This window comes from Harpia harpyja, chromosome 23, assembly GCF_026419915.1.
Source record: "Harpia harpyja isolate bHarHar1 chromosome 23, bHarHar1 primary haplotype, whole genome shotgun sequence".
NCBI classification, from domain to species: domain Eukaryota; kingdom Metazoa; phylum Chordata; class Aves; order Accipitriformes; family Accipitridae; genus Harpia; species Harpia harpyja.
In genome coordinates, this window is record NC_068962.1 from 10,845,680 (window position 1) to 10,868,332 (window position 22,653).

The window sequence follows — 22,653 nt, forward strand, 5'->3', positions numbered from 1 at the left end:
TTTGGGGTTTTAGAATTATATTTATCTTATGCCCCTCAGTTTGATCAAGCTAGTTTACTAATTGTAGGCATTAGCATAAATCTCATTAAGTAGGCACAAACCACAATGCCACAGTTAAGGCTGCATTAAACTCAGAACAGAAAGCACAGATTAAATTGTTTTCTTGTGCAATAATAAAAAGTTTCCTGTCCAAATCTGCCATTCAGGGGAGTTTGCTAATTAGTGTGTATTCAAAATAAAGATTTCAGATGCGCTTTAACATTTCAGCATTTGTATTCTTTCTCTTTTGGTATGCACTGATTTTAATAAAAGATGATACAATGCAGTGCAGTTAAACTGAAAATTCATCTGGAGGCTACCCTGAAATTAGACCGTAATTAATGTAAGATATTAACACAGTTCTACTCAATTGTTAAGATGAAAGACTGTTGTCAACACTAGGTTTACAGTCATTTGTAAATGGTGCCACCTCTGCTCATCAACTGTTTTGTATGCAGTAACGAGGTCTAAAAATAACCAATACTAAATTGGCTAAGGTGTTGTATTTCCCAAGTGAGGGTTGCTACTTGGAAGCATCAAAGATCACTCTGTGCAAATCAAAGGTCCATTACTGGCTTTAACTGCTGTTTTCTAGTGTTTTACCTCTCTGCCTACTGACATTACTTCCCCTGCATCTCTGCTCCCATACTGCTTTTATACACCCACTTCACACCTCTTCTGTGGCTCCATGTAGTCCTGCACAATAAGATTAGATAGAAATATAACTAGCTTGAATGAAAACCAGGAAAGTTCAAAGGTTTGCTGGAGAAGGAATGTCAGTGACAGTGAGCTGTAGAAAAAAAAAAAACAACAATATGAAGAAGTAGAAATGAGATAAAGCAAGGCCCAATAGTACCAGACCAACAATTTTATTCTGTTGTAAAGACTCCTCCTACAAATTCTTCTACAGTCCCTAACAGCATTCAAGGCAAAGTTTAGAAAAAGCTATAAATACATTTTATTGGCCCAGCTAATAAAGCTGCAAAAAGCCCAAACTGAAAATCAACTAGCTTTGGGGCACAAAATGTCAGGAGTTTCATGAAGATGTTTACTGAGAGATCCAGCACTTGGGCCTTCATTATTCAACACACAACGCTTGTTCCTCCTCATGCCCCAGCAGCACATCTGATCACAAGCCTATGCTCAAACTTACTGCACTTTTGTTGTGCCTCACTCCTCCTTAAAAAGAGTGACACGCATTTTAATGAAATCCAGTGCCTATGCAGTCATTATATAGCTCTGCTGCACCTGCTGGTATTGCACTGGCTTTGTGGTGAGATGATCCATGTCAGACTGCCATGCACATTAAATCCTGCCAATATTATACAGTGCTCTAAAGAAAGAGACCTGAATCATACCATACAAGTAGTTAAAAATAAAACACAATATAGTGCCTTCTAATCTACAATACATATTCCAAAAATAAACAGTGCAGGACAAGAAAAGACCAGACTGCAACTATTGTAAGGCAATTGTGTATCTTAAGTATCAGCAGCTGAGCTTGCAGCCTAATCACTCAAAAGGTTTGATCGTGTTATGATGAGTAGGGGTGATGATTCATAGCCACATCTGTGCACAGGAACTATGTCTTATTCAGAATAAACTATTACAAAAGATTAGGTCATTTTTTTCAAGGAGGTCTTACTAAAATTTCCAGATGTGTCAACTGTAAATAAGTGAGGAATACAGTATTTCCAACCTCAATGAAAGGCAGTAACAGTTTTGAGTTAACTTCAGTGTCTCGTACATTTTGTCCTGTTGCGACAGGACAAGGGGCGATGGTTTTAAACTAAAAGAGAGTAGATTCAGACTAGATATAAGGAAGAAATTTTTTTACAGTGAAGGTGGTGAAACACTGGAACAGGTTGCCCAGAGAGGTGGTTGATGCCCCATCCCTGGAAACATTCAAGGTCAGGCTGGACAGGGCTCTGAGCAACCTGATCCAGCTGAAGATGTCCCTGGTCATTGCCGGGGGGTTGGACTAGATGACCTTTAAAGGTCCCTTCCAACGCAAACTATTCTATGATTCTATGAAAGTATCTACTGTTTCAATATTGCAAACTATATATTCCCAGATTCAGGTGAAAGGAAAGATGACAAGAAATGCCTGTTCTCACGCCTGTAACACTTCATCACAATTCACGGCAGAATGTCTGTAACTGCTAATACCTGACGAGTAGAAATTATCAGCTGCAGGACTTTGCAGCATTCCCAGACCTACTTAAAATTCAAGATAAATTAAGGTAAGCTGGTAAAGTATGTGTACCTTTTCATAGTCACTAGAAAGTGCTTGTTATTTCTTTCACTTAAATATTCCAATAAAATATGAAGTTCGACCTTTCTTCCACAAGAGCATCTCACAGCCAGCTTTCCATTGCACATCTTTAACTCCTAATTAATCTCAGCAACATTAGGTCCTGTACTGCAGCATCTAAACCAATTCACATAAAAGCCTAAAAGAAAGGTTAGGGTTTTTTGAGACTGCTTCGATTAACTTCTGAGTTCAGCAGAATATCATCTATCACAGCTACTTATATACATATCTTAAAGATAGTCTCAGTAGTGTGCAATTCACTTATCAAGAAAGCTTTACTGTGTTGCAAAATTGGGGCATGTTTTGAAATTTAGACTGAGGATGTGCCTCTCCACTTACACTTTCATTACACATCAGATGGACCAAAAATCATCCACAATATTTAGATGTGCCTTTTAAAGAAACAAAAAGGCAATATACATTAGGATTTAATCCATGGCCTGCAGCTAGTAATTCTATAGCTAACCCTTTGAAAGACTTGCTATGTGACCTTGGGTAAATCACTTAAACTTCCTCTGTTTTCTTTTTAATGCACGAAGCAAGGATTATGATTACTGTGCTGTCTCCCTTTGTTCCTCAGAGAAAATCCATTGGGATTAATTAGTTAATATTTGCAAGATACTCTAAAAGTAAATGCGCTAGATGATTTGTATTGTAGTAACCTTCATTTTAAAAGTTTATCATTTTTTCTTCTACAGCATTTTTCCCTAATTCTATGAGTTAAAATTAATTTTTATAGCTTGTTAAAAAAGTGGGGGAGTGGGAAGAAAGACAGGGAAAACTATGGAGCTGTTGTTAGCTCTCCCCCAGGTTTTTTTCACAATTCCAACAAACCATTTCAGCCATTTTATTAACTTCTTTGTTAAAACATCAAGGCGAGGAGGGGGGATGCATTCAACTTTCTATTTACAGATATTCATAAAATTCAAGCCTTGGTGATGTGAAAAGCACTTCCATACACAAAAATCTAAGTACAAGTTCCACAAATCCTGTGGACTTTACCCTGCATAGTGTTTTGGCTTATATGGCTAACCAACGGGATTCAGTGATAGATGGCCACCATGGATGGTCCGAATGATCTAGACGACTCATCAAGATGACAAAGACTTGTCTTGTTCACTGGTGGAAAACAAGAACAGAAACTTCCAGTACAAACATTTTTAGCTGGTTTGCAACTAATGCACATGCAAGCTACTAATATGCACATGTAAGCTACTAAATAGATTATTAAAGTACTATTTGTATTTTCATTTACAAAGACTTACATAATGCTTCATAAACAAGCTCAACTTGTGCCGAACTTGGAAGCCTTTAAAGCATTCAGCTCTATCAATTATGTTCTCTGCAGAGTCACTTACTTAAGGCAACTGGTTCCCTAGCTGCCTTGATTCATGTAGAAATTAGATGAAGTAGATTTATAGCTAAAAAAATGTACTACTTAATATGTCTAAACATCAAGTAAAATAATGAAGTCATTTAGGGTAGGCAGCATTTTCCTCATAGACTTGAGGAAAATGCTGGGCGAAAAGCCAATTTTAAGGGGACGCTTTGTAGAAAAAGATTGACAAATGGGAGAAGAAAGTATGCTCTAAACAGACAGCAGCGTGTTAAACTCATGCTTTTTCAAAAGAGGTCAAAATTTGTATCTCAATGTCTGTTATAAAAATATCAACCTCAGCACAGATGTAGTACTTTGTTCACACTGCAATGTTAGGTATTATAAACAAATTGAGACTGCATGCCACACAAACACAAATGTTGTTACCCTCTCTGGAAAAAAAAGCGGGTTTTTTGGCATTCACTTACATAAGTAACTAATGCAATGGTGTTTGTTGTTCCAAATACATATTACCTTTGCATGATCAATGCGAACAGAAAGCTCTTTAGACGCAAATCCACCAAAAATCAGGCTATGGATGGCTCCTATTCTTGCACAAGCCAACATACAGTACACTGTCTGTGGAATCATGGGCATGTAGATGACCACACGATCTCCTTTCTTCACACCATGTCTGACCATGACATCAGCTAACTTGGAGACCTGTACTGACAAAACATTCCCAACATATTAGAAGTTTCTCCAGATCTGCTGTTGCCCCATAAAAAATAACTTTCACACAATCAACAGATGCAGGACATTAAGATGATGAGCCAGTATGATATGGAAAGTTGATGAACAATGTAATCCAGGTTCAATAAATTTAGGACAATTTCCTTTTTGCAAAAAACCACTGTAATACTTTTTATTTTGTAAAATGGGAATGGATTGAAACTAATTATTTTACACATTACAGCAAACAAAATCAATAGTGATGTTTTGCAAATTTTTAAATGACACTCTAACCTCTCATTCTTTTATCCAGATAACTGCTTATATTTCTTAATTTTAGCTTTTAAGAATGGATGTAAACAGGGCATTTCATAATGCAAATTCTGTCCTAACTAGCTAAGTTTGAAACACAAATCAATATGTAGTAATATTTTCTCTACTACAGTGGTGTAAACTTTGCAGAATCTGAGATAAGAAATCTTACACCCTGAACTAAATGTAAATACAAATTCAGAGAAACATGTTTAGATTTAAGAAGTCATTTTTTCCTCTCCTTTTCAGATTTTCATTTTTGTTATGCGGAACCCTGAAGACAGACTATGCATGGCAGCAAAGGACTGGAACTCAAGAAATGTGATAGATGAGCAGCAATGTCAGCCATCTGTATCACCATGAGAAAATATTTATTACCTCAACAGTGTATAGTATTCTGTCACAAAACTAGTATTGAATATTTCATTAGTACATCAGGACGGAAAATTTACCACATAGTAAGTTCTGTTAGAGTGAGCATAGGACCCTGTGACAAGCACTGTGCACTTGTTCCAACCTGCTTGCTGCGGCATGGAAATGTGGCATCTTCTGAAGGAAAAGCAAATTACTAATTCCCCAAGAGCGACTGAATGAAGTCAGCTGTCAGAGGTTTCTCGAGTTCCAGCAGCTGACAGCTGTGTAACACTCAGTATCTAAACCTGCTCACTGCCTTTAAATTTTTCAATTAGACATCAGTGTGTAGAGGTGTATAAGTAGTAGAGGTAAAACTGCACGTAACTGTGCACAAAACATATGTTAATAGGTTAACAAGAAAAACTGTAGACTAAGAAGAACCAAAGTAGACTAATAAGCTAGGGAACAGGATGGAAGTAGAAACATCCCAGGAAGTCGTGAGCTGGAATACTGCATAAGCATGGTTGTTTACATGCCAGTCAGATGTAACCAGAACAGGAGTTCTGCTTGCAATAGTTTTACATTAGTGATAAGACTAAAAAGTTAAATTCTCTAGGAAGTGCTTGGGATATCTGAAGACATAAATCTAAGTTGAGAACAAAGGAGTTGCTCTGTCTTACAGGGGAACCCTTCTTACCTACAGCAGTAAAACTTTTCTTTAAGAGGTTGCCATTCACGAGAAAATACTACAATAAACATAAGAAGTTTAAACATTCTAATTTCTTTCACTATCAGTGTAACATGAATCTACTCATATATGAATTCCTTACATCTTACCTGTACTGCATTATTCCTTATTTATTCATTTATCACATAGATAATGTTTCAAGTAAAACTTAGTCTCGTGAAAGACTCTTCTTCAGGTACTATCAGACTCGAGAGAAAGGAAAGGGGAGACAAATTCCTGAGAGCAGCAGGGGGATGTTGCCTGTAGAATAGAAAATACCCAAACTCCTGAAGCAGTAAGAGATGATTCAGTGACTCAGCAAATAATGTAAGCAATGGGAGCAGCCTAGGCCAATAATACACATTGTGCAAGCAGGACAGGTGGGAAGGACCCTCTTTTTCAAGGATGAGCTAGTCAGGAGGGTAGATTTTATTTGAAATGTTTTGCTTTCATTTATATTATTCATCAAATTTGAGTTTTCTCTATTTAGAGAGTTACTTTTTTCCGGTTTAATATTTCAAATTCCAGTACCACTATTACTTTCCGAGATTTGTAGGCATTAGGCTCTTTCTTTTATCGTCATATTCAAGAAAATTTGGGGCAATTACATCCAATCCTAGAAGCCTGATACATGTACTGAACACGATAATATAGCATTACTCACTGCTTCTCTCTTCAGTGGGAACACATGTTCAGATTTACAGCAACCTGAGACAGTAACATCCAGAAGCTCCAGATGTATCTGACCTGTGTTTGCATTAAATACAGAGCTCATCCACAATAAACTGCATATTTCTACACTTCTGCCTGAGGATTTAAGAAAATGGAAACATAGAAGGTCCAAGCACCCATTGCTTACATCAGAAGATAACAGCATAGCTTCCATTTTTTATAAACATTTCATAAATCCCTGATGTTATTTTCAAACACAAGAGTGAATATGTTTATAAGGCAAAGTCATCACCATACCAAGCTGAAAACTCACACAAACTAAAGTATGTATATGATTTATTTGTAACAGACCTCTTATATTAAATGTTACTGATTATCAAAAGAAAATATTTTTAATTCTAGACCTATTAATACCCATCTATGAAACTGATATATGCTGTCAAAACCCAACAAAAATCAACAAGGCCTGGACATGTACACAACTAGAATTTATTGCCATACTACTGGCATTTACAGTCATTTCTAGATAGGACTGGTGAATGTAATTGTAAGTAAGAACAACAACTCTACTTCCAAAGGCAAATTACTTTTCTATACTTCCTACTGTGAACACATCAAAATCTGCAAACTCATTGTAACACAGAGCTAATATCACCTATCTCAAAGAACTGAGAAAACTAATCCTTATCTTTGCTGCTTATGAGACTCTCAAGCAGAGTGTTGACAAAAAGGCCAGAGGCAATGAAAACAATATTTAATGAGTAATTTTATAGTCAGTGTAAGTATGGATAGTAGGCAATAAGGAGTTATACACAATAGATGAGTATTATTATTCATTGTTATTATTTTATAATTATTAATGATGATGAAAAAGGTAATGTTTGCCTGCTAAAGGAAAAAGGCATCATTTAAAGATCATAATTAGTAATTTTGTAATAGAAGATTCCCAGTACCTGTATACAAGCTATATAACTGGTACTTGGTTGTAGGAGGGAGACAATGAAGAGATCTGCATGTACTTAAGTCATTTTTATTGAAACGTATCATAGGTAAATTGTACTTAAAGCAGCATAGATGTAGCATGCTGTAGACAGAAACCACGTCTTCCCATGTAAGCAAACCCAGTAATCACCTGTCTGCACTTAACGTCCCCACCCTAGAGAGTTTAATGCCACTGAAGACAACAACCCAATACAATATGTAGGTATCTGATTTTCCTTGTGCCCTTTCCCTCATCCTTCCGACAGCTGGGGAACATTTGGGCTACACAATAAAACACTGTCTCTATCTGCAACTATTTGGAAGACTAGGGAACATCATAAAGCAGGTTTACATTGACCTTAAGACTGATGTGGAAACCCTGAAACATCCAAGCAATCACTCTTCCTAAAAAAAAGGAGGGGGGGGCAGAGGGAAGCGTGAGTAGTAACATTTCATTAAACTGTTAAAAGCCATGAAACCTTCCACTTTGTTACAGTGTGTTGTCATTTATGGTTTACATTAAGACAATGTACTTTATCACTCAAGATTTTACAGTTGCTATTTTCCTACCAGCATGCTGTTTCTCCGCTGTTCTTCAAGTTTAAGATTGCTCTATCACTTTAATATATTTGACACTTCAGTAATAAAACCCTTCAGACCAAGTGATATAATAAGAAACTCAAGTAGGCTTTCAGCTTTGAAGATCTGGGCTTAAATTACATTTTATCAAATGCAAGCCCCCAGTGACCATGGCTTTATTTTCACCCAGCCACCAAAAAAATACTACATCTGTGTTAGCAGTGCAGGTTTGGAGAAGTACTGCAGTTCTGAAGTAAACCACCTGGCTGTCCCTAGTACAAAAAGCAGTTTTGGTCCATGCCAAAAGAATTCTTCTAAGAAGATACTAAAACAGAAATTCCACTCAAAATGCTCAAAAGAGGGATTTCAAACCTTCCTGGGTTGAACAATGACTGGGTCTCACCAGTGTCGAGTCCTTCAATGCAAGCTAAACACAAAAGGATTCTTCAAATACCAAGAGCTCCTGAAATATCCTGAAGTGCATCTCACGGCATAAAAAAAGCCACGTCACATACACATTCCTCTAAACCAAAGGAAGCAAGTCACCTTATGCTCTTCAGCTTCTCCACTGTGCTGTTCTTCCAAGACTACTAAAGGAAGTACTCCTTCCTACTCCCCCACCCCTTGATCAGCCTCTTCACTCTTCTGTTACTCTTCTTAATTATTGTTTCCTCCTTTTACTACTGCTGCAAAAGCTTCTCCAGCAGATGCACCACCCTGTTGCTAACATCAAGCCTGCTGCAGAGTGGCAGCGGACCGACAAGTGGTGCTGCATTCATTTCAAGTACATGAAGACCATCCTTCAGAGGTGGCATGGTGCATGTGCCCCTACCGCAGAGATCTTGAACAGATCGTCAGGAGAGGGGAAAGCACTCCACCAAGACCCACTGCTCATCCACAGACATCCACGGACATCCACGGACATCCACGCCCTTGGTACCAGGATCAGTAGTCCTGGGACACAGTCAAGGGAAAAGCATGGCAATGGTGCTGCACACATCTACGTGCCTGCAACCCCCAGAGGACCCCCGCGAGACAACATGCAGGAACGTCCCTTCTCTGCCACGGCAGGCAATGGGAACTGCAAAATCAGGGGTCCGGCTGCCCACATGAGTAAGCGTGCGTACTCCTTTCCTGTACATGTGTTGAGCGTGGGACTGTGTTTAGGAGGTTTCTGGTAGAATTAGGGCACTGGTCGCAGAGCTGTGGAAAGGCAGTGTGAGTCTCTGGATTGACTGTGAGAGCTGCTATGCCTTGAGAGACGACTCCCCAGGGGCCATGAGCTGTGAGGGAAGTTCTGTGGAGCAACAAGCTCCATCAGACACCACGTGCCCCATCCCAGCTCTGCCTGTGTGCCAGGCACAGTCCTGGAAATCGCGTAAGTCAGGGAAGTGGCATGCCTTGATAACATCTCTCCGAGGCTTTTGCACAAAACCCCAGCCACACTGTCTCAAATGCAGTGTATAAAGGACCTACCTTTTGGTGGTAGTCCTGCTGGTACCCTCTTTCACAAGTAATAAGAAAAAATATAAATCAGGATTATTTCTATTTCTTTCTTATACAGCCAGACAGCTGCTGGGATTGCAGCTAGTTGCAGTAATTTCTCCTTCCTTCTTTCAGATGCCAAGAAGTTCTTTGGATTGAGAGGAAGCTGGGGATTTTGGGGAAAGGCTATTTTCCTTCCTGGTTTGGGAAGTCAGCTGTGCACTGTGTGTCTCCAAGGAGGGACTGGGATGAGATGGGGATTCTATAATACTTATCAGCTTGGCATGGATTTAATGTTTGATCAGAAGTGATGCCATGGCATTCACTCTGCAGAAGAGATGGGTTCCAGACAACCATTTGCCTCAGAAGGGATTTCTGGTACTTGTGAAGGATGGCCCAAAGTGTTCTGCACAACTCCTACAGCATCTATGTTCCCCTAAAAGGGCAATATCCACTCGGGGTGGGGAGAGAAATCAAGCAGCAGTGAGAGAGATGAGGGGTGAGCATGGCACTTCCTAAAGGAATCCACAAGTCAAGGAAGCAAAGATTTGTGGGGTAGCTATGTTCAGACAGCTTTGAAGTGAGCGATGGGACATTCGGTTCAAAGCATGAAACTAAACCTAGTCCAAAGTAAAACTCACAAACCACATACAGTGGAAATGTCAGGAGCCTCAGCAGTTAATTTAGCATGGCTTTGCTTCACTCATCTGCCCAAGCTGCACCAAATTATACATTACTGTTGGCATTGCTGACATTGACATGCTGCAGTACAACTACCTTCAGTCAGGGGAGATCAAGTTCCAGCTGCTTCTTCAGACTTTTACAGTGCACTTGGAAGTCTTTTGTGTGGAATGTGAAAAACCCAAGACATCACTCTTCGTAAATTCCTGATTAGTCTCATCCTTTAAAGAATACTAATATTGATATTTTTTAAGAGCTACCCCAGCGACATCACAGTTAAATCTTTCTAGGACATGCACTGAAGAATGCCATTTGAGATTTAAATAAGAGAAGGAAAACCAGCATTAAAGAAGTCTAATACATAGTTTTATGAAGATAATGTTGCTTTACCAGACAAAGAGGATAAAAAGTTGGGTTGTCAGTCTCAGTAGGATTTTCTATCCGTATTCTAGTTTTGATTCTAAATCAGCTCTGAGAAAAAATATCTACAAATGAAAGTTACTATTTCTAGCTAAGAAGGAATTGGTCATTTTTCAAGGCAGAAGGCAAAGAAAAAAGATGGAGTAAAGCATGAAGAATGAGAAAGACTACTAGAAACAGAACAATCTGGGCGATTCCTCAGTCACGTACAGGAGATACGAGCAGAGCAAGACAGATACACATATAAATCCAAACTGACAATGGCTAATACAGCTATTTTGGAAGAATATGCTTTTAAGGTGTGTATTTATGGAAAAAACCTTCCTACAGAAGAAATTACATCCTAGTCCACTGTTGATAACCTGAAGCCCTTCTTTCTCATCCATGTTTTTGTAACATTCAATGCTGTCAGAGGCTTGGGGGGGTGCTGGTTTTACTAATCCCGTCACGTTACTGCACTCAGAAATTGTTTATTACGACACATGTTAACTGTGAATTGTTATTGAATCACAGAGAGAAATCATACTGCTTTTGTGCACATGATCTGTCAAACGTCAACAACTGCAAATAATATGACTCTCAAATTCTTAAGATTTCTTTGTAGCAAGTGAGGTGTTCTAGAGAATACACCCAATGATGTAAACAGAAGGGTTTTTTACCTAACAACCTTTGCCTTAACTTGAAAATGGTAGCATTTTCCAACACAATCAGAAAATTTGTTTTTGAATGAACAGAAGCCATTGCTCCTTATTTCTTCCGGGTGTCTTTATATTTCCCTAATACTACACAGGCTCAGTAATATTTCTAACAGAATTTGTGTCTCCCTTATCTTTTCCTGCCACCTCACTACTGGAATTAGAGAATGTCCCAAGGCATACTCAAAACTTTCACCTACATCCCATTTCACTGGCTTCAGTCCAACATTGTAATCCCCATTTAAAGGCCTGTAACAGGCATCAGTAAAGAAAAAAGTCCAATCAGTACATTCCAGAAGACTGTTATGTCTTAAATTTGCCAAATTTCTCCACTCTGCATTTGGAAGATTTCATCTGTAACAACATATAATTAACACACTTAAAATGCAACTGTATGCACTACGTACAACTTCACTTTGACTGTAATTCTCAAGACTTTCCAAGTGTGAAGACAGCATAGTTGTACAGAATATCAACACAAACTGATCTTGCCATTATTTATATCAATAAAGAATTGCTGAAATTGTCCTGCAATCCTTCTGTTCCAGTTCTGCCAAAAAAAGAAGTTTCCCACAGGTTGGGCACCAAACATCCACAAGCTTCCAACATTTCTCTCAATTATTTATAGTTTAGTGGTGCTTAACTTCAAAATTGCAGCATCACTGTAGCTCATAGGTCTGAACAGCAGTAAAACAAGTAAAAAGGGCAGGGATAATTTGAAAACAGCAGGCTTCCTGAGTACATAGCTCAAGCTATCCCACCCTCCCTAAGGAGCCTTATTATCTCCAGCCAAGCACCTATGTCATTTTTTTCATCCTTACCATGAGTTTGATCCTGGAACAAATGATCCAACCTGCTACAAAACTCTGCCTCTTCCCATCCTGTGACCCACAGTTATCCTACATAACTTCTGGTGAATCCATCTATAAACTCCACTTTTATTAGGAATTCCACCACTTCAAGTGCTGATCTCTTGTAGAGACATTTTGAACAGGCAGCCTCTCTGAAAAGACATCATCATTACACTAACAGCTTACTGGCCAGACAGACTACTACATATTCGTTGGATATGGACAGTCCAAACAACAGTCTGAACACAGATACACACTGTCAGGCTATTTTAAATTGGGAAAGGAACTCAGGAAAGAAGGCAAAAGGCTTCTTTGCCCGCCAAGAGGTTCATCAACTTTGGTCATATGTCTGATCTGCACTCATACTGATCTACAACGAAACATTCGGAGCACTGAAAGTCTATTTCAAAATGACAAGATACAGTACTTTTAGCTTACGCTGAGCAGACTGTGAACACAGTGACAAGCAGTGACTGAGGGCTGTGAGCCAAACGCCATCACCCACGCTCCACAGGGGTTTTGGTAGGCCTTTTCTAAGTCTCTCCTAGCACTTACAAGATCCATGACACAAAATATAGCTGCCCACGTCTCTCCCACTTTCAGCAGATCTCTTTGTGAATACCTTTGTTATCAGGTGTCCAGTAGTTACCAGGTAAGCCAAGTTAAATTTAGTCCACAAGAGTAGACTAGAAAGCTTTGACAGACAAGATATTAATCTCAAATCCTGCCTTTCACTTATATTCCCTTGATTAAGGGAATTAATTAATCCCTTTGATTAAGAAGAAGAGCAAACTGTAGAGAATTCAAAAATGGTATTTAGATAGGAGTCAACTACCAGCAAGATTATAATGAATGTCTGAATGAATTCTGCTATATACTCCCAGAAAACTTAAACCAGTTCTTCCGTTCAGTTTGGTAATGCTGCTGTAAGAGGAAATGTGGAGGAAAGGATGTGTACGTCAACTAGCAAAATTTTCTCGTTCTGCACAAATCTGCCATATCCTAAAACATCTAATACACTTATAGGGAATAGAGACACACACTTAGGAGACTTAATACCAACATCAAGCTTAAAAAGCAAAACAAAGGCTACTTTTCAAGTGCTTTTCAGAGGAAATTTCTACAGAGAGAGTCCTTTAAGATCATTTACATTAAAATGTTGTATTACTTCATTAAAATAAAACAAGAATGTATTTTTATATGTATATGTATGTATAAATTTATTTCATATATACGTGTATATATTACATATATATTTATATATGGCATATGACACAACATTGTATATATAAATGTATAACTTTATATATATTCTATATATTATATACATATAAAATAATAAATAAAATTAGATAAGGAGCTGGGCCCTTTTAAAGTCTTCTGATTTCTTAAAACACCGAAGCTAGTTGTTCTAGCTCCAGCATACTGTATGGTAACTTCCAACTTCTTTTTTGGACTTGGTAAACCAAGAGAAAACTGCTGAGGAGTAAATGTTTTCTATATTTTCCTTAAAAAGTTGAGTGCAGTACAGGTTTATCATTTTTTGTAGCTGTATGACTTCTCTTTTCTTGCAACAGTGGAATAAAATCCTCACAAACTGAATTACTGTATTGTGAACCTTATTTCACATTTCAAACCACAGGTTCACATTACTCCAGACACTACATGCGTATCTGAGGTAGAGTGAGTGTGTTCCATTTGCTGTAATGCATCTTGCACATTGAAATACATTAAGGAAGAACATGAGTCTGACTCCAACGTTTCTTTGTACTCAGTGTTAAGTGCAACCGCTACATATAACTGGAAGAAAAAAGCCAGCTAAACAGAGGAGTGGCGTGAGGGTAAACCACCAGCTGACAGCTGTGAGAGCAGAGAACTTTGAATGGGGCAGACTGCAAACATCCATGGAGGCAACAGCCCGCGGTCAGGCACTGAGTAAATCTGAATGGGCTGATGCAGAACTGGATATTCAGGACCCCAGCTGGGGGTAAGCTACCTCAGCCGATGGGGAAGTCGAAATCCACAGACTTTCCAGACAGAAAGCTAGTGCAGGGCCACCAGCACCCCCACTACAGCCTGCAATGGGGCAGGTGACGCAGCTTGCTTTAGAGCTCCTCCCTGTTAAATTTCATTTGGTTTTACACTCAGTTATGTGCAGCAATAGCCAAGGTACACATCTTCATTTCTACAGAACTGAATTTTTGTCCATTGTAGCAATCGTCAAGTGACTTGACTAATACTTTGCTTTACCTTTGAAATATGAAATAAGAACTGTTGGGGGGGGGGGGGAGAAATTCAATAGCGAAAAGTTCAAAATTTAAGCAACTAGGAAAAAAATTATTAAACTGCAGAAGATAAAGAAGAACTAGAGGAAGATCAAAACCTCTTAGATGCAGTATAATTGGGTACAGGTAGTGAAGCTTATAAATCAATACTGAGCACAGCAAAAGGAACAAACTAGCAAGGTAGACCATTTCTACCTCTCTCGTATCTACCTGCTGTGCAATATTTACTGCCCATTTTCAGTAACAAGGTTATTCTCAAACATACCTGTTCAAGAAGTTCCTTATATGTTATTTTCTCTTTGGTATTTGTTACAGGACTGTCATAAATAATGGCAATTTGGTCTCCTCGTCCATTCTCAACATGACGATCTACAGCATTGTAACAGATATTCAGCTCTCCACCTACAAACCTAAAAAAGAAGTTGGAAGTATGTAACAGCCAGTCTTCCAAACTAATAAGACTATTCTTTTGCATTTTATGGTTTTTTTTAAGGAATGAGAGCATGCAATTATAATATAGCTCATAAAACTTTATACTCTTTTATATATTTTATTTATATATTATATATTTGTATATATTTATATATTTTATATAGATACACTTTTTATTCTATAATCTCACTATTTACTCAAGAAGCTAAATAAGCTTATTAATGAAAACAGTGAAAGTAAAGTACTGTACCGTAATTGACTTAACTAAGAACCTGCTAAACTTGGTCCTGATTTAACTTACTTTTCATCAATCATTCTGATTTTTATAGCTAAGATTTCACAGAAAAAGCACACATTCACATAAAATAATCTGACATTATGAAAATACGTTATTACACTACTTTGTATCGGCATGCACACATACCCTTTTTAAGAAAAACAGGTTCAGGACTCAAAATATTCTTATTCATCTCTTGGCAATAACAGTTAAGAATACAAGCATCTGTATCTAAATGAAACTGACCCCAACAGTTATAAGATCTTATAAATTTGTCTGACATTCATAATGCATTTGACATTACCGTGTTTTACATCAGTGACTCAAAATCCCCTGTAAAGCAATGTGAGTCATAGTCTCTTCAGCAGCCAGATATTTACAGAAAATTGTCATCTTCTAATTAAAGAAAAACGCTTCACAAACTCAGGTTCCATTTTTATTGTCATTTTACACAGAAAAAGAAAATTGAAGTGCAGCATAATCCTCAAGTAAGAAAATACAGAAGGCATCAGACACATAGATGACTCTACTAACTGAAAGATGACACAAAATCTAAAAATTAAAGTTCATGCTAAATAATGCTCTCTGTTTATTTTGCTATCTGCACGTATCTCTCTACAGCAATAAGAAGAGCAACACACAGAAAAAACACAGTTGAGAGTTTCCAAAAAGTTCTATGGGGATGCTCTACTGTGATAATGTATTGTTATAATGTAACTAGAAATAAAAACAGACAGCCTGAAGTAACCCACTATTAGTTGAAAAAGTATTTCCCTTTTCACCTTTCCTGTCTAGTAAAGGACTGCTCTAAATCAGGATATTTTATATATTATTCGTCTATCCATATGCACAGAAGTCAAAGAATGGCAATTATTAAACCAAAACCAGCTAGGATGTTTAGGATGCAGCAATCTTCTATTATGACACCTTTACAATGCCATTAATAAGTAGAAAGTGGGGGACCAGGAAAGTAACAAAAACATTCTGTACTACAAACCCCTTTCCATAAAAGAAGAACTGTATGAACAATAAAGGATTGGTGGTTGTTTCATGTAATATAGAGAAACTCTGTATTACTGTCATAAAAAGTTGTGTAGGATTCAGGTCATCCATTGATTTTATATCAAATGACTGCAGGATGATATGAACAAGGGAACAAGGGAGTGCAGCACCTGGGCTACTATGTGTAACCACCTAAGAACAGTCAAAACATGAGCAAGCACTGGAGCTTTGATTCTTCTAAAGATACATGGCAACATCAACGCTGTCACATAAATTTTTAATAATTGTTTGCGAACAAGTATGTGAAAGAGATGTGACTGCAAGTTGAAACAAAACCCAAGACTATCTGGACAGTGTAATGAGAGCTTTGCAACCCCGTTCAGAAGGAGGGAGGCTCTTACGGGATCAGAGAAACAGAGATGCACCTACCATGACCATAACTGCAAGACTTTCACTTCTCTACTGTCACCCAAGGACATGCTCAAATACTTCATTCTGGCTGACAAATAAAAGCTGCTTGGCTTTGAAAAGGTGCCCTGTGCTGCTGCAAACTTCTGTTGATACAGCGATTCCCAAGGACACGAATACCTGTGAGGAACTCTGATTTGCTTGAATAAGCTTTAGTTGGAAAGAAACAGCAGCATGAAACCAGGACCCAGTCTTGGAATAAGGACGTCAATGAGATGCTCCTATTTAAAACAGAGGTCTAGAATCAAAAAGAAAATATTCCAATAGACTGCAGAAAGATCAGAGGTGGATCTGCAGGATGTTTGTAAGAACTGCCAGTAAATCTTGCCATAATAGGCAGGACTGTAAAATGCTAATCTGTTGCTAACCAGACAATTATCTCAATGAGGCTTACCAACTGAATCCAAGTCTGAAGAACCTTATTTTAGGCCGTGTTCCTAATGCTGAGAAATTAATAACATTCAACAAATGGAGCAGAGGAAGAGTAAAACAAATAAAAAGAGTAAACAGTAACAACTCTAATACATAAAAGAAACTGCATTCAGTTCACTAGCAGTCTCTTTGAAGAGCTCATCTACCGTTCACTGGTGCTATGGTGCAAAAACATGACAAGGTTCTTCCTGTCAAAAATGACAGCAGAATTTAAAACTGGTTATAACATCAAAACAGCTTGCTTTACAGCAACATTTTAAACCAATATTCTGACAATATCTACCTATCCTTTTGATAAGTCTTTTTTCCCCATACAACCATGAAAGCAGCTGCCTTTGATAATCCACATTATGCATAACTAAGATCTAATAAGGCATCTTTTTAATAACTGGAGTGCAGTTACCCACATTAGGACCCTCTTAAGCCTCTTCAAAGCTGCCTACAGCAGTCACCTAGGACTTACTGCTTCTTCGTGACTGGGGCTTGGCACCTCCCATCTCACCCCGGCCCTGAGGTCTCGCACAGTTTCTGTTGTTTCACAAACAGGAATCTCAAGCACACGCACTTACCTCTTTAATCATACTTTAAAATGACTACTCTGTTAACCTTTTAGAGGTAGGAGTAGTAGAGGGCATGAAAGCACTGATCTCCTGTTCATTTTTTACTCTTGGCAAGACAGTCACTTAGGTCTTCCATAGCAGGACTCCCATTACATACAGCTTAACACCTACCATCTATGGCCTGGAAATTTTTTTTTACTGCATTCAGTATTTTTTTGGATGTGACAACAGCCTACTTGCTAGTAACTAAATAAGTATAGTAGTGAAGAAGGCAACACATAATTACGCCTTAATTCACCTCACTCAAATATTCAAAAGTTATGCTTTTATTTCCAACACTATCTGCTATCTGAAGAATCAAAGCAGTTGTATTCAGAGACAATTTTTAGTCTTCATTCAATGGTTCAGAAGCAGAGATAATTAAGAATAAAAAAAGAAAGAAAGTAAAGGCTCTGAATAAAGCTGGCATATATGCAAAAGAAAAAACTACATTAAAATCATTTTGCACCACAACTGTAAAAAAAGCATATTGCTAAAATCCTTTTTTGCCATGCCGGGTACATATACTTCTCCAAGCCAGCTTCCCAGGAATCAACGGGATGTTTTTTTAATTTTTCTAGATGAAGCAAGAACAGAAGCTGAATAAAATGTTAGACAAAACCACAACAATATTAGATATTTTGAGATAATACTATGTTAATTGATCCAGTCACATTTTTTAAAAGTGTAAGCAACATTTGAATAGCAATCTGCGCAACATTCCTAAAGTTCAAAGGGGATTTTATATTGCACTTACATCTTAGAATCAGGGAAAAAACATAACTTGCAAAATTGCCCTCTGCCTGCACACGTTAGGAAAAACTGTTTCCACGTTCCTGAAGAAATACTTGCTTTAACCTTTCTAACTGGGATTCCACAAGATCCCAAAATAATCTGTTGAAGTGTTTCACTTTCTTTAGCATTAAAAAGAATTTTCTTTCTAACACCTAAAATCTACATCTCCCTTGTTGCAATTTAAGACTTCTAGTTTTGACCTCTTCAAAGCCAACTCAAAGAACAGTTTTTCCTTCAACTTTGTAGCCAAATTCTACATGTTTTAAAACTTAGGTCTCCTTTTTGGCTTCTACACCAATTTCAATTCCTCCATCCTTTTCTTGACCAATCATGCTTTTTTGCTCTTCTCATTATTTTTGATGTGGGCAAAAACAGATGATGTTTTGCGCCATACCAGCCACTGATGCAGGTCAGAACACTCAGTGGTACCTGGGATTACTGCCTCAACAAAACAGCCAGGGATGGTGACATTGATCACATAGCTTTCGGAAATCATTTTGCATCCCACTGACCAAATACTGGTATTTCCAATGGCAGAGACTAAAGCAAACGCACTAGGGCATGCTGCACATTTCTTTCGTGCTCTTACAGTATTTAGAGAGGATGAATTGGCATTTCCCTTATAGCTACATTTTACATATGTTAACCGCCTCCTTCAACTTCTTCAACTGAAGTAAATGAGACTGGAAAATATATGAAAACTATGTTTCCATAAGTATCACGTTTGGCAACCAAAAACATAGATACTGCAAGAAATGGGTATTTATTAATTGACCTAATAATACGTTATGAATAGATAAATTCTAAGTCAAGAAGCACATACATGAACTTCTTAATACTATTTTTAAGGTCTCCATAAACTGCTTCCTAGGTAAACCTCAGAACCAGAGCTACATCTTCACCCTGTTAGACCAGTAAGCTATGCTTTTCTTGGAAGCCTTGGCCTCTTCCTCACTTATGTTCTGTCCTCTTCATTTTCTCTTCAACACGTCCTCTGAAAGAGCCTCTAGTATCCTCTCTCTCTCTCATATTCAGTCTTTTCCTCAAAGAACTTATCTATCTGTCGTCCTGCTGAGCACACTGAATGCTGGTAACCATGTGGGACTTCAGAGGCATTACAGTAGTACACTAGTATCACATACAGCCTGTTATCACTTAAGGTGAACTTCAATAAAAAAAGTTGCATATTAAGACATTAAAGAGGATTACACAAATCTGAATTGCTTAATGTTCTATTATCCACAACAGAGCAACAGATACCTGACATCCAAACAATAATTATGGCCTGATGTTGAGTCTTCAGAGACTTCCATCTTTGCATAATCCCACAGAATCATGGACTGGTTGAGGTTGGAAGGGACCTCTGGAGGGAAACTGGTCCAACCCCCTGCTTAGGCAGGTCCATCTGGAGCCAGCAGACCAGGACCGTGTCCCGATGGCTTTCGAATATCTCCAAGGATGGAGACCCCACAACCAACTCTGTGTCAGTGCTCAGTCACTCTCACATTAAAAAAGTGTTTCCTGATGTTTGGAGGGAACCCCCTGTGTTTCAGTTTGTGCCCATTGCCTCTGGTCCTCTCACTGGGCACCACTGGAAAGAGCCTGGCTCAGTTTTCTGTACACCCTCCCTTCAGGTATTTGCCCACATTAGCGAGATAACTTCAGTCTGTGGCAATTTGCATCCACAGAGGGAGAAGGATGCAAGTGAGAAGTGAGGCCAGAAAAGACCCTTGGAAGATAAGTCTGACTTCAGCCCATGAAACTTTATCCAGTTATCCCTGCTGTAAGGCCAAATAACTTCCATCTGAGAAGTCACAATGCTTTACAAAGACCTAACCTTGTTACTTTCAGCTAGCAAGCTTATCATGCTTAGCAAATCAAACCGTTTGTTTGACACAATCTGATAGCAAAATCATGCTCACTAGCATGTATTAATTCTCATTCCTTAGTTCTTAAAAAGTAACCATTGTATTGACTTCTTCATTATTCTGTTCAGGAATGCCAGAGCCAGGGAGCTTTACCAGTCTTTAATCATAGAACCGTTTACATTGGAAAAGACCCCTAAGATCATCGAGTCCAACCATTAACCTAACACTGCCAAGTCCACCACTAAACCATGTCCCTAAGGGCCACATCTACATGTCTTTTAAATACCTCCAGGGATGGTGACTCAGCCACTTCCCCTGGCAGCCTGTTCCAATGCTTGACAACCCTTTTAGTGAAGAAATCTTTCCTAATATCCAATCTAAACCTCCCCTGGCGCAACTTGAGGCTGTTTCCTCTTATCCTATTGCTTGTTACTTGGGAAAAGAGACTGACCCTCACCTCACTACAACCTCCTTTCAGGTAGTTGTAGAGAGCAATAAGGTCTCCCCCCAGCCTCCTTTTCTCCAGGCTAAACAACCCCAGTTCCCTCAGCCACTCCTCATAAGACTTGTGCTCTAGACCCTTCTCTAGACCCTAATTATGCAGGCAATCCTACCTGCCCGTTTTGCATACTGCCATGACCTAAAAATCAAGGTCAGTGGGCCCTATCCATCTGTTTTAGGCCTTCTGACTGTTATACAGCCCTGCAGACTTAAAGAGATTTATCCTGGCTGGGTGCTGTTTAACATTCAGCTTAAGACATACAAACAATTTTCACTACTAGAGGTGCCAAGCAGTAATGTCAGACACCAATAAGAAAGCAAGCTCCACTCTGCTGGTTCTGTATCTCTTCATGCGGGCAAATTTGAGAATGATTAATATTTTTAATTATATTTCTAGAATGATTAATATTTTTAAATTAAAATCAAACCAGAAAAATATAAAAATGGCAAAGAATGTCAGTGTACCAAAGAAGACCCTCATCCTGCTTTGCCTTTTTCATTCTATATTGGCTTCTCCTTGAGAAAAGATAAAAGAGCATGATGTAAACTTGCTCAAAAAGAGGCGGTGGTGGTCAACACAAAATTTTAACAGGGCAATTGCCTTTGAGGAAGTACTGAAAATCCTATCTGGCAATTTATAAGAAGGATATCGCGTTCTGTCTCAGGGCACTCTGCCATTCACCACACGGGTATATACATCGCAACGCCAATGCTTCTGCCAAACGCTACTTTAACCACATCCTCTAAATTATGACCTACTTAGATAGTTTAAGCAACTCTGAAAGCCACCCTGTCTGCCTTTTCGCACACCTGCCTCCCCTAGCACCCGGTGCCGGGTTTCCCGTGCTCGCAGCAGCCCACTCCCCACCCAGGCCCAAAAGGGGACAGACGGGAGAGCGCGGGGCACGCTCACCCGTGTCATCCGGGCACGCGTGGGCTCACAGAGGCGTGTGTCGCACCTGTCCCAGTGCCCGCCAACCGCCCTCTCACCCCAACACGCTCATCCGTGCCGCTTTTAATCATTAAGCGGGACCAAGGGTAATCATTAAACTCCTCCATGCTCCGCAGCCACCTCCTCCTGCCGCAGCCCACTCCAAATACGTGCCGGGGTAGTTTCGTCTCAACCACACGACCCCCGCACCCAGCACACCCGCAGCCCCCGCGGCAGCCAGCCCTCCCCGCCACGGCAGAGCCCCCGGCCCCGGCCCCGCACCGCGGGGGACACGGGCAGACTCACCAGGAGGCGCTCCCCGGGCGGCCCCTCTCCAGGGCCCGGGCCCAGGGCTTGAACCACTGGATCTGCTCGGCGGCAGCTCCCCACACCTTCTCGGGCTCCCTCACGGAGGACCTGAAAACTTCCTCGTACTCGCCCAGCGCCCGGGAGGAGGCGGCGCGGCCGCCGGGCGGCGGGCGGCGGGCGGCGGCGGGCCGGCCCGGCAGCGGGCTCCCCGCGCAGGGCCCTCCCGGCCCCCTCCAGGCACCGCCGCCGCCCCGGCCCGCCGCCGCCCCGACAAGTTTCGGCAGCGCCGCCAGCCTGCCCAGGAAGCCCATCTTCCGCGGCCTTCAAGGGCGAGGAGCCGCGCGGGCTTCGCTAAGGCTCCGCAAAGCCCTCAGACGGCACAAGGCGGAGCGGCGGCGGCGGCGGCCGTTGCCCGGGGCACGGCGGGGCTGCCCCCGCCCCGCGCCCCGGCGCTGCCCCCGGCCGCCGGCTCCCCTCAGACAAGGGAACGCGGAAGCGACTCGGAGCCGGGCGGGCAGCGTCGCCTCGGCCGGGGGCGGGCGGGAAGGAAGGCGGGAAGGCGGGCGGCCGGCGGCGGCTGCTGCCCCCGGTGGA

The 22,653-nt window shown here is 40.1% G+C and overlaps 1 protein-coding gene across 5 annotated transcripts in view; it reads right to left on the reverse strand.

The window, feature by feature from the left end:
- Positions 1 to 22,469, reverse strand: part of ACSS3 (acyl-CoA synthetase short chain family member 3) — a 92,080-nt gene extending 69,611 nt beyond the window's left edge. The window contains exons 1-3 of one of the 5 annotated variants that reach the window (XM_052774611.1): positions 22,057 to 22,469; positions 14,711 to 14,855; positions 4,206 to 4,394 (exon numbers count right to left, since the gene is read on the reverse strand). In XM_052774611.1, the coding sequence (XP_052630571.1) occupies positions 4,206 to 4,394; positions 14,711 to 14,855; positions 22,057 to 22,370 (648 nt within the window). In that variant the 5' untranslated portion in view covers positions 22,371 to 22,469. Of the gene's footprint in view, positions 1 to 642; positions 704 to 4,205; positions 4,400 to 5,906; positions 6,058 to 14,710; positions 14,856 to 22,056 lie in introns of those variants that run through there. The other 4 variants (XM_052774613.1, XM_052774612.1, XM_052774614.1 and 1 more) reach the window with 4 other exon arrangements.
- Positions 22,470 to 22,653: the final 184 nt, after the last annotated feature.